Here is a 12,766-nt window from a genome sequence, read left to right on the forward strand (position 1 = left end):
GCCAACCTGTACATGAGCAAGTGGGAGTGGGAAGCACTGGAGAAGTGTCTCTGCTTCTATTTCAGATTCCTGGATGACATCATTGGGGCCTGGCAATACAGGGAGGAAAGATTTCAAGAATTCATCCACATATTAAACAATCACCACTCCTCCATTAAAGTTTAATATAACCTAGACCCCTCTGAGGTCAATTTTCTAGACACTGCAGTCTTTTTGGAAAATTTAAACAATAACACCAAAAAACTCCTTACTCGGACCTTCTTCAAACCCACCGACTCTCACGCCCTTCTCCATAAGGCCAGCTACCACCCCAAACACACATTTAGAGGCACAGTTAAATCTCAAATTATTCGGTTCTATAGAATCTCGTCCTGCGAAGCAGACATGCAGAAATCAATTTCGGTTCTCTTTAAAAGGGGGCTACTCTAGAAGGTTCCTACGAACCATAAAAAAGACCACTCTGGCCGCCCTCGCTCCCACTCGCTCACAGGATGATCCCTTGGCTGGGGCTGCTGGGCAGGGACATCACTGGGAGAATTGTACCAGAGACCCCGATAAAATAGTCCCCCTGATCACCACCTATTCTAAACTTTACTTACCCCTACAAAATCAACTTAAAGAAATCAAGAAATTTATGATGCAGCACGACCGACTTAAGCATTACCAACCAATCTCAGCATTAAGAAAAAATAAAAATCTCAAAGACACTTTGGTAAGAGCTAAGTTCCAAAGACAGGGACCAGGTCAAAAAAGAGGACAACATTGGGCCTTTCACCCCAGAAAATTCCTTAATAACCCACACGGGGGAGCCAACACCCCAATAATGGACAACCTCTCTTTCCAAACCAGGAACCTGATCTACGCTAAACCTGTCATGCCTGCAATCGAATCTACATAGGGGAAACAGGCCAACCACTATTAGCACGCCTGAAACAGCATCTGTACACCATTGGGGAGGACAGACTGACCACCCCACTGGTTCAACACTTCCAAATTCACCCAATCCAATATCTTTCCATCACTGGCCTTCAATCCAACCTGGTGTGGACGGAGGGTCAACGGAGGAGACACGAGGCCCTCTGGATAGAAAAGTTAAAAACAAGAGTCCCTTATGGACTGAATGCAGCCTGAACCTTCTCCCTTTCAAAATCGGACACCAATATAATTGATCGTCCTAAGCAGGGTATTGCCATTGGACAAAGTGTGTTGGAATGGCTTTCAAATTGGTAGGTTGGAAGGGCTTCCAACAGGGACATATTCAAATTTCAGCCTCCTAGCTTGAAGTGTTGTGGAGATATGACATATTTTCTCTGATTGGCCTCCAACTTGGTAGGTTGGAAGGGTACCCAAAAAGGACTAACTCGTCAAAATTCCAGCCTCCTAGCGTCGAGCGTTATGGAGATATGACCCTGTCCAGTGGATGACCAGGGCACGGCAAAAATCAAATAAAAATCAAAAGGTAACATTCAAATGTATTGAGAAAATAGCCAAAAGTCAAATGCAGAATCAAAAGTTGGAAATCAAAATGTAAAAGAGGTAGAAACAGTTTAAACGTAAAATCAGCTGCTGAGGTTTTGACTCAAACAGTTAAAATGGAGAGAAAGAGGTATGAAGTCGAATAGAAAAATAGAATAGAATAGAAAACACTGCTTAAAGATAAAAATGGCTGAAATTACTGTTGAAATGCAAAAATTTGAAAGGCAAAAAAAATTGTTGAAGTTTAAAATGGCTGAAATTAGTAGGGAGAAAGGGTAGATGCAAAAGCTGAAAGTTAAAACCAACAGCTGAAGCATTCGTTTAATTGCAAAATTGTAGATAAAGCTGAACATTTTAAAAAGCATAAAGAATTGAAGAAAGTTGAATAAGCAAAAATGTGAAAAGGTAAATAAACCTTTTGATAGTTGAATGGTTTCTGTAGCAGAAAGTATGCAGGAGTAGCTACAACCCAAAAAGAGATGGAAGCAGAAAGGAAAAACATCTAGTCAAAATGGAAAAGAGGTAGAAACAGTTGAAAGGTAAAATCAGCTGCTGAGGGTTTGACTCAAACCGGGTGTGTTTTCTATCACCAACTGAAATTAACTGCCAAGTTACTCCTGATTAAAACTGCTCTAAAACCTCTAAAACCTCTAAAACCGTTTGAAGTGAAAACTGTTGAACTGTGTGTGAATCTACATCTTCTATGTGTTGTGGAGACAGTTTGTAGCAGGATTTTGACAGAAAAGTAAGTCAAGAGTTTGATAAACAGCTCAGACATCAGAGATCAGCTGATCACAATCACCTGATTGTGTCCAACTGCACTCAGGTTGCCATAGCAATATCAAGGTCTCAGCCTCTACAGAGTCAGATTTTGCTCTGTGCACCTCTTGAACTCCTCCTAATAATTCAAAACCATAACTCCTATCGATAATATCTGGTAACTACCAGCGCTGGGAGACTTTACTGAACACAGACATGTGTTACTTGTGTAGATAAAGTAAAAAATGACCACAGTATGGCAGTTTAAAAACTGGCCTGGTTTGGCTGTTGTATGAAGACAGCTAAAATGGAGATGAATGGGACAGTTGAGGGCTCCTCTCGGTGATCAGAGGCTGCTACCTCAAGAACCGTAATTCCTATGGCTTGGGGAGTCACACAGTGTGAAAGAGCACAAAATGATCTACAATTTGATGTATAAATTGTGTGTGAGAAGTGAAAGGTGTGGGCAGGAGAAGAGGTGAAGCACAAAAATTTCAGAAAAAGTTGAAGGCCTGAAAGCTAGAGTGGATGACCTCACTGCTGACATCACCCACTCTAGCCAGCGCAATACACACCCTACCTTTCATTCATTGTCTGGAGAGCCAACTGAAGCTGTCATCATTCTGCTAGGATTAAAAGACACTGAGTAGAAAGTAGAAAAAAACTGTATCTAATATTAACCAATATGCTTACACACTGAATAACTGTTTAAATAGATAAATATTCCATTAGCAAATAAATAAATGATAGGCTGTATCAACCAGTCAATTAGAAGCCTAAATAAAAATCACCCACTCACCTGTATGACCTTTTTCTGTGTATTTATCAATTCAGAATGGCCTTAAAGAAACTGTGGTATATTTAATGGTGATGATGTGAAGATGATGAAGAGAAGATCTCCGCTGACACTGTCTTGCTTGCATATAAAGGTTTATTGCAAAGAAGTCCAGCACAGAAGTCCAGAACATCAGCATATATATATGTTAGTCATCTTTACGATTTATAGCGAGACATCGGGCTCTCACTCAATGACCTCACTTTTCCAAGAAACAGAGAGAAGGGAGGAAAGGCCCTCTCCCTGTCCCTTATATGTATATGTTCATGGCTACTAACCTAAACATGAACCCAAAGAATAGAAAGACATACATGGAGCTTCAGGCATTCCAAGAGAGTAAAAACCATATATGGAACGTCAGACACTACAAAACTTTTGTGGACGGTTCCAGAAACACCATATTCTAATCCACCTTTTTGTGGTGGCAAAGGTGGAGCAGGCGAAGGTCCTGTCTTGGACCTTCCATGAAAACACTGCAAAAGCTGCAGTGACCAAAAAAAATGCTGTGGTGGCCATCACAGATGGGGCCTCCACAGCCAAGTTCACAGTGTTTGAAGAGTTGGCCCCCAAGGTTTCTGAGGGAAACGCCTATATAATCAGGGGATATACACTTAGAGGCACCTCTCCTCCTTACATAATAAATATAACAAAGGACATGCTGTTTTTCTGCTCTACAAATATCAGTGTGTCTGAGGAACTCAAGAGGGCGGCAGAGGCTCTGTTGGCACCAGCATCGCTGCTGACCCCCCTGAGGGCCTGCAGTAACCAACAGGAGCTTCTCACTGTTGAAGGAGAAGTTGTGGAGGTAAGTTCATTCTCTAATTTCTCTCTTCTATTCTAAGAAACTGGCAATGATGCCATCAGTTCATAATTTTGCATCAGCAAGGCCACTCTCAAAGGGAAATAAGCAAACAAATAGGATACTAAAGTTGCAAAGCAAACATTTGCCTCTGGAGGGAGCAGGTCGTGGAGCTGACCCCACAACTTGGGGAGCACCTGAAACTGACCCATCTCAAACTCAAGGTCTCAGGTTATGGGATTCAGCTCCATTCAACCACATATACAAAGCTTGAGGTACAAAATAACACAATGAAAAGGCTTAAGTAATTCATTTCATATTTAACAAATCACGTCAGTGCACCAGAGATAACCTACAGGCTTATGAAAGAAATGAGTGACTTTTTATTTCCCATATGCACTTAACCTTAAAGCTACTAAACTAAATGTTTTCAAATTGACAGGAAACAACTTTTTTTTCTAATTGCTGTGACTTAAATGAAATGAAATAATGACAATGGTGGAAAGACAACAGTCTTCCTTAATGTTAGGGAGAGATTTTGGTTGTGGTAACAGGTGACCAATGTATCTGACAAGATGATAGCTCATGTTCTTTTCCTCTCAACAGGAGGTCAAAGCCAGTGCTGACTCAGTCACTGTTGTTGGTGTGACAGAGGAGCAGCCAGGCATGTCCACCCTCTTGACAGAGGAGGGAAAGATGGTGAGGGTGGAACATGGCCTGTGGGAGCCATTCGATGCCAGACTCAGGACTGGAAAAATCTGTGTTAGCCTTACTAGAGAGGGGAGAAAGGTCACAAAAATTAGTGCTGTTGAGGACAAATGAAGGATGCTCCTTGTTTTCATTGTTGGTTGTTGTTGTTTCTTTGTTGTCATTAGTATACAGTGTTTATAAAAAATGATTTAGTTCCTTATTTAGTTATTAGTTAGTTCAGTTTTTATCTGCAAAAGATTACTATCAAATGTATTTCATTCCGAGTCAACAAAATTGTATTGCCATGTGCACAAAAAAGAGAAAAATGAGGTGTGACGTGTGAGCATCATTGGGGATTAGACCCCATTATTATGTCATCATATTTGAAAGGGGATGAGGCTGTGGTATAGGAATATTATATATTGGTATAGGAAACCCCCCAGGGTCTAGACCCCTCTGAATGTGATGATGATATTATTATGTGTTGTCATATTTCTAGACTTTTTCTAACATGATTTAAATTCATCATGTTGTGCAATTGACTGTTTAGTTTACTACATACTCAGATGACTTAACATACAATCATAACTACCAGAATAGCCTTACAATCTGTCATGATAAAAACCCAGTTGGGATGTTAATACATTGTGTTAATGTTGTTTAACTTCAAAAAAATGAATTAACACCAATATGTACATTTTAACACATTTATTTATTCACTTACAATATTTATCTCTATTCAATATTCAAATCATATCACACCAGTATTTAGTATTACTAAGACACTATAATATCCATCCACCAATGAGATAGCTGGGAGCATGGGCAGGAAGGGGAAGTAAGGTCACGCCTTCCCAGGCTAGAGCCAATCACGCACTGGGGACGGCTCATCACAATTTTCATACAGAAAACTACCAGACAAGGGCTGCGTAGCTGGCACGGTGCGGCCTCAGTTTTCAGTGGTGATTAACAGACGTGTGTAAAGAAATGACAATACACACCACTTACTTATTCTCAGGTTACCTGAACATTCCTGCAGTTGCTTTTCTCTGGCTGCACTATGATAATTTCCTAACAAATTAGCATAAACTAGAGAGAGAGCCGTCCAGACCACCAGTGGTGCTTCTCTAACACAGACAATGACAGCTGACCAGAACTTCTTGTACAGGCCATAAGTGAGGATGTAGCTAAATGTAGCTTGAACTTAAGTTTCATGCATCTAAACTGGAAAACTGGTTAAAGTTAATATAAACAGAGAAGGGCTGTCAGTAGCCGTCATACCCAGCAGTTGGTATCAGCAGCCAAGCTTGGAAAGTAGGTCTCAATACAGAAGTGAGAGAAGAGATTCACAGGTTGATTGTATTTTTAACCACTGTTCTCAGTGCTTTACTATGTATGTGTGAAGAGGAGAGGTGACTTTTTGATGAATATTTTTAATAATCCAAAAACATCTTGATTTTTAAAGCAGCAATTATGTAGCAAATAACAGTTATTAATCTAAATTTGAAGGAGCAGTTGTAGCAGAAACAGGAATAAAGTACAGTTTATCAATAAAATATACAAACATGCTTACAAATTATATCATATCTCATGCATGACCTTTTTTATTAAGTAACTTGAAATCTCTAAATAATAAGATATGCCACAAAAATGGCTGCAACAGAATATGGAGTCAAGTAGTCATCTGTAGTGTTTGAACTTGACTTTTGTAAGGCAGGGCTGAACAACGTATGTTACCATCAGTCATCATCTGTGTAGGCATCTCTCTGTCACTCATTCTATGAAGGTGTTACAGGAGGCACAGAGCTCAATCATTCTGTGTGGGTTAAAACTGCAGTGAGGATTCATGGGTAAATATCAAATGAATGCAGTGTGACAGGATAGGGCAACAACAAAATGTAACATATTTTATGCTCATAAACAGATGAAAGGTGACACATTTGTGAACCCAGAGCTTTTGACATTAGAACATGGAGTACATGGTGTCTTTTGTTGGACAGCATTGATCTCAGTGGTTTCTACACAGAATTGTTCAGCCTTACCACCAAAAGCTTCTCACACAGTGGTTAGACTTGATCTAATGTGCTCAGTAGTTCATGACTCAACAACTCCAGCAGAGCTCCACTGTCATATCATATCAACATGATCAGTTCAGGTGTATGTTATCCAACATTTGAATGTGTTTTTCAAAATAAGATAAGATAGACTTTATTTATCCCACTTGTGGGAAATTCACATGTTACAGCAGCAAGAAAACAGGGGTGGCCAAAAAAGGAAAATAGAAAAATAAAAATAAAAAATATAATATAGAAAGGCACAGAAGTAACAAAGTGACAAAGTTAAAGTGCAGCAATCAGCATTAGAAAAAGCCTCTGTAATAAATAGAAAATGAGCAGTTGTGAAATGTACATCTGTGACTTCATGTGTGACTTCAGGTGAGAGGAGTAACATGGGAACAATCACATCATTAGACAAGGCCCATGTGAAAACCCTGAGCTTCAGTTTCACACACATTTTACCACTGGAGTTGTAAACAGTGTATGACTCATGTCTGTACCCAGAGCTTTAGATTAGATCAAGGCTCAGTGCACAAATGTGAGAAACCTTTAACATACATACCAGCTGACACCCCACACTAATGATTAAGATGACTAAAACCTGGCCTCTCCTCCAGGTTAATTAGTTGACGTGCCTGTGGCACCTGAACTAATTGACCTGTTTTCCCTCTCTATCTGCTCTCTCTATCTATTGATGAAGAGACAGGTGGGCGGTTGGGGGGGTGGGAGGAAAGGAAATGAAATGAAAAAGGAATAAATTCTTATGAGATGCAGAATAAACATATCTCAGTTGGGTAGAGGTCAACAGTCCAAAAGATCCTTTAAACTGCAGAGCTGTTTTCAGAGACACAGTCACTCTGTCCAGGGTTCATAGTTTGTTCTGTCATGATGCTCTTCAGTCAGTTGTTGGCACAAACCAAAACTGTCAACAGAGCACAGTGTCAGCATGAAGATGGACTGACCTTTGACCTTTCCAGTGGCTGTAGAGCTTCTGCTTTCAGTCATCTGGTCAGTGTCAATGAAAATGGAGGACACAGAGGTGCAGAGACCTTAAAGAGAAAAACAGTGGGAAACTTTATCTCTGACATTTCTTTAGTTGTAAATGCAAACTGTGTGCACCAACAGTGTTTCTGTTGTTTTGATCATCAGGAGATTTGGTATGGCAGGAGTAGGAGAATAAAACTGCTACCTTTAACACGTGTTGGAGGAGGAGCTTGATGTTGCAGAGAGGAAGCACACAGTGCCATCTCACATAGTTCACTAGCTTGTGGAGCTGTGCAGTGGTCTCTACTGTGAAGTGGAGAATCACAGTGAAGGAAGAAGTTCATGTACATAACTTTATTAAACTCCTAACTGTAACATAAAAGTCAAGAGCAACAGTATTACTGTAATATGAACAGATGAATGAACAAACATCAAAAAGTCCTGTTATATGACAAAAACCAACCATACCTTCTGCTCTGTTGTGAAGAAGCCTGAGCACTGAGGAGGAACAGGGTCTCTGTGTGGTCCAGCACTGATGACTCTGCTGTTGATCAACAGTCAGGATGGTGCTATGATGACTGGTCTGTGGCAGGATGATGTCTTTGCTGTAGTCAGCTGATCCAGTGTCCGAGAGTCACAGAGAAGGTGAGGCAAAGGTTGGCAGGAGTTATCTCATCGTCTGCTTTGAAGAATGACTGGGACTGGCAGGAAGTAGAACATGTCTCTGTGTGGTCCAGCACTGCACTGTAGCAGTACAGCTTTGTACACAGAAAGATGTACGTGTATATATACACTGTAATGCTGTATATATACATGTACATGTTTCAGTAGCTGTATAGAACTGCTGTGTTTTTAAGCAGTTGTATGGTTGTACAACTGCTCTGCTTTACAGCAGTTCTATACAGCTACTGAAAGTTTTGGCCTGTGTATTTACCAACCCAGACCCAAAACCCACCCTGATAAATACACAGGCCAAAACACAAGGGAAGCATAACTCACTGACATATAGTTACCTGAAAGATTATATGACCTATAACATTATCCAATACTCTTAACAGTCCTGATTACCAGTTAAACAGTAAAATTAGGTTTCCTAACAGTTACATTAGTTAGTTTTGGACAGTTAAATTAGTTCAACAACAATGTTACCTAAAAACTACAACATGACCCTCACTGTATTTACCTTACCTTACTCATTGGAGGAACCTGAACAGAATACATCACTGTGACAGTATTTTACCAGGTGACATACAAAGACAGTGTTATGGTTGAGGGATAAAAATGATAAGCACTTTGTCAAACATTGTGTTATTCCTCACAAAGAAACCTTGCAGTTTGTTATTTTATAGGAGTCCTCTGGTCCTCCCTCCCTCCTTCACAGCCTCAGTGAGGCTGGAACAGCCTGTGGTCCGGCTGTATAGAGGACCCCCGAATTTAGATCATATTAAACTGCTATGACTGTCTTCTCAAACCAAACTGTTATTAGAACATTTAACTCTCTTTCATCATTATCACTTAGTCTATACTCCACTGTAGTATGCTTTTTAGAACTCACTGTTGTGCTCTACTTTTCTCACAATTTCACACAAAGTTCTCATAAACTACTTTCTCAGATCTCTGCACTGAAAATGTGGATTTTAGATTCAAATCATTTGCATTTTTCTTTACCTTTCAGACTCAGCTGACAGTACACAGTACACAGGGTCGTGATAGCTGTAATAGGTTTTCATCACACCAGAATGGAGACATCTCTGTTGTTGTGAGATGAAGATCAGGTCCAGCAGTGTGTTCTTCTCTGTGGTTGCAGCAGTGATGAGTTGTGCACATCCTCTAGACTGAAACAGCTCCAGTATCGGTTTGCTTGCGCTGGTTAAAAGATTCTCGTTAAAGTCACCACAGACAATGATGGGATGACAATCCAGGATCTCCAGTGAATCCAATAGGCTGCTCAGGTTAGACAGGAATGATCTCATACAGTAGTCTGGAGGTCTGTACACAGCTGCAATCAGTGCACTCATGGGAGCTTCAACCTTCAAAGCCACAAACTCAAGGTCAGTTACATTATGAACATACTGTTTCTCATGAACCTGAATGTTGTCTTTGACATAAACAGCAACTCCACCATCACTTCTGCTGGCCATCTGAGGGAACTTTGTGTAGGACGGGTGTCTGTTGCGTTTGAACATGTTGTAACCTTGTAGGTGGAGACTCTCAGCAACAAAGGAGCCCTGTAGGTGAGTTTCTGTGAGACACAACACATCTGCCAGACACAGTTCATGATGGCTCTTTATGTCATTAACATGAGACGGCAACCCTTCTGTATTGTGGTGAACAATGGCCAGAGTGTCAGGCCTGCTCAGTGTTTGTGTGATATGAAGAAGAGGCATCATATCGTCCAAACTGACTTGTCTCATGTTCTCCAGTGCTGCAGTGATTTCTGTGTTGGCATAGATTTTACTCTCATCCATGTCCAGTAGATGCAGTCCACTGAGAGAGGTCACTCGACTGATGGCAACATAAGCCATGCCGGGTTCAAAAATGTGCTTCAGTGAGACGACAGCTGATATTCTGGTCATACCTTGAACCATATGAATTGTACATGCAAAGGCCAGTTTAATGGGAAACTGTCTGTGAACCACTCCTTTCTGTTTCAGATTCTCCTCTGCTCTCTCTATGTACACAAGGTTATCATGTACTCCTGATTCTCTGTTACTGCTGTTCCTTCCAGCTGTTTCATCATCCATCTTTAGTCCAAGCTTAGTGACACGTGAAGATACATGTTGTTGAAAGGTTACCACTCTGACTAAAGTAGCAAATGAACCATTCACTAATCCTTGAGACACATCAAGGTTTCTGGTGAGCATAACACGAGCACCTTCAGCAACTTGCAGTGTGTCTGGTAACTCATTTCTGGCTCCTTTCACTGGTTTGTCTTGCTGCGTCATTCTGACAGATCGTGGGTCCTTTTTATAGTCATCAGCATCAATTGTAGTGATGTGACAGTGAGGCTGAGCCAGAGTTGCAGAGTTGTGTGCATCTACTTGTCTATTAGTAGCAAAAATGTGCAGGACATCAGTTGGACAAAGTTGTGGTTGAGTGACAGCTTGTGACAGCAAAGCTCTGTCTGCGTCAGACAGCTCATCAGACTTTTCCTTCACACGGATCCTGTTCAACATCTCTGCAAAGGCAACATCATCTTTCTGTCACATAATCTCAGTCAGAGTGATCATCTGAAAGTGTTCCTGCCACAGGTCAATCTGTGATGGGTCGTACACACACCGAGGTTTAGACTGTCACACTGGTGGGAGCTGATAAAAGTCTCCAACTGCAATTACTGACATTCCTCCAAAGGGTTTCTGACTGCCTTTGATCTGTTTGAGTCTTGCATCCACGTAGGCAAAGAGGAGCTTTGACACCATAGACACTTCATCAATGATGATGATTTCAGTATTTAGAAGTTCTGCTCTGACCTCATCCAGCTGATTACCCAGTCCTACAAATGGAGGTTTCAAACTTCTCAGCAGCTTGAGGAGAGAGTGCAGTGTAGTGCCAGATATATTAAAAGCTGCAGTTCCAGTGAAAGAAGTCAACAGGACAGTGGGCCTTGGTATGTCAGCCTCTTCAGCATGTCTGGGCAGTTTGCTCAGTATCTTAGATGCCTCTGAGTAGATGCATTTGATGAGATGTGACTTCCCTGTTCCAGCACCACCGTTGATGTAAAAAAACAGCTTTGGATTCAGACCACAAACACGTTTTATGCACCAGTCTCTCACTGCATAGAATACACAGGCCTACTTCTGGTTCAGATTCTGGTACATGTGACATAAAACCACAGGATCAGTGACAGGGGCCTCTCTGATGGCTCTGGCCTCTGTTTCAGCATTAGCCTGTTGACTGTAGTCTGGGACATTTTCTTGAACATTGTCATGATCTGGCTCTGCTGCCTCCAGTTCATAGATACACTCCAACCTGTCTGCTTCAGATTCAGGGGCCAGGTTACACCATTCATCAATCATTCCTCTGTTCTCTTCAACAGCTTCCTCAATCTCTTTACTGTTCATTTCATAATTGTCTTTGTTTCGTTTGACAACATCTCTGACGGGCTCAGGAAGGTCAGAACCAGGCAACTGCACATAGCCGCTGTTATAGAAGGACTCATACGTGGGTAAGAAAGGCCTTTTCAGTTCCTGATCTCGAGCGATAAGGATATATAGTTGTGTAGTAAGTGTTCCATAAAATTGCTCAGGATGTTTTCTCTGTGAACAGCAGTGAAATCTGATGAAGGCAGGCTTATCATTTTCAAATCCCATGTCATTTAGCAGGGGCAAAACATTTTTACCTTTTCTCTGCTGACAAATCTGCATGTGGATGCAAAGTCAGCCACACATCTGTTCAAACTCTGCTGTTTCAGGTCTGGATTTGTATTTGTCGGTCAAAAATGTCATCCACACATTTGAACACTCTGCTGTTGTGCTCTCCAGGTACGAGAGGGGGCTACTCATTTTCAGTGGGTTGTCATCTGTTGTATGAACATGACAGCACGTGAACACTGTTTCATGTGAAGGCCACAGACACAGTTCACACACTCCTGAGCACTGATCTCTCTCTTTTTGGAATAAGCCTGCATGACCTCTCTCATCTCATTCATTGACATGGTCCCTGTTTGAGTTCTGAATGACTGTTTTGAGGTACTCAGACATTTTAGACTCTTGCTTTGTTATGTAGCTGGTGAGGTACATGATGCATGAATATGCATAGAGAATGTAAATGACATCAATATTTGCATCCCAGGCCTCAAGTAGATGTGGATTATATCCATTTACCCAGCAGTCCTTTGGGTCACGTTTCAGTATCACAGCACAGGATTTGTTTATCTTCCGCAGACACTGGTGATACTCCTCGACTGTTAACTGACATAGAGTCAGGAGCTGCTCCAAACTCAGGGAGGCACTTTCAGGTTCATTCAGCAGCTGGTTGAGTGGTCTGAGCTTAGTCTTTGCTGTTAGCAGGTCTAGTCGTCAGGTCTAATGATCATTGTCTTTCTGCATGGTGGTTTGGGAAATCCAAATCTGCAACCAGAGCCCAGACTTCTGAAACATGTCTTTGAGTGGTTTTTACACAGGACAACATATCAACATCCTGCTCATTATCAGGCTCATGTTCTGC

The 12,766-nt window shown here is 41.3% G+C and overlaps 1 protein-coding gene across 1 annotated transcript; it reads right to left on the reverse strand.

Annotated features, from left to right (window-relative positions):
- Positions 1 to 6,145: 6,145 nt before the first annotated feature.
- On the reverse strand, positions 6,146 to 10,776 carry LOC127140941 (uncharacterized). The gene is made up of 2 exons (XM_051068929.1): positions 7,579 to 10,776; positions 6,146 to 6,375 (listed from the first exon to the last, which is right to left on the reverse strand). Exon 1 carries the CDS (start codon positions 10,774 to 10,776, stop codon positions 9,265 to 9,267), a length of 1,512 nt encoding a protein of 503 aa, XP_050924886.1. The 3' UTR covers positions 6,146 to 6,375; positions 7,579 to 9,264.
- Positions 10,777 to 12,766: the final 1,990 nt, after the last annotated feature.

This window comes from Lates calcarifer, unplaced genomic scaffold, assembly GCF_001640805.2.
Source record: "Lates calcarifer isolate ASB-BC8 unplaced genomic scaffold, TLL_Latcal_v3 _unitig_5474_quiver_733, whole genome shotgun sequence".
NCBI classification, from domain to species: Eukaryota; Metazoa; Chordata; class Actinopteri; family Centropomidae; genus Lates; species Lates calcarifer.

What these genes read in the sequence shown, in the direction of transcription:
- LOC127140941 (XM_051068929.1), bottom strand. Translation starts at nt 10,776, where the DNA reads ATGTTGAACAGGATCCGTGTGAAGGAAAAGTCTGATGAGCTGTCTGAC.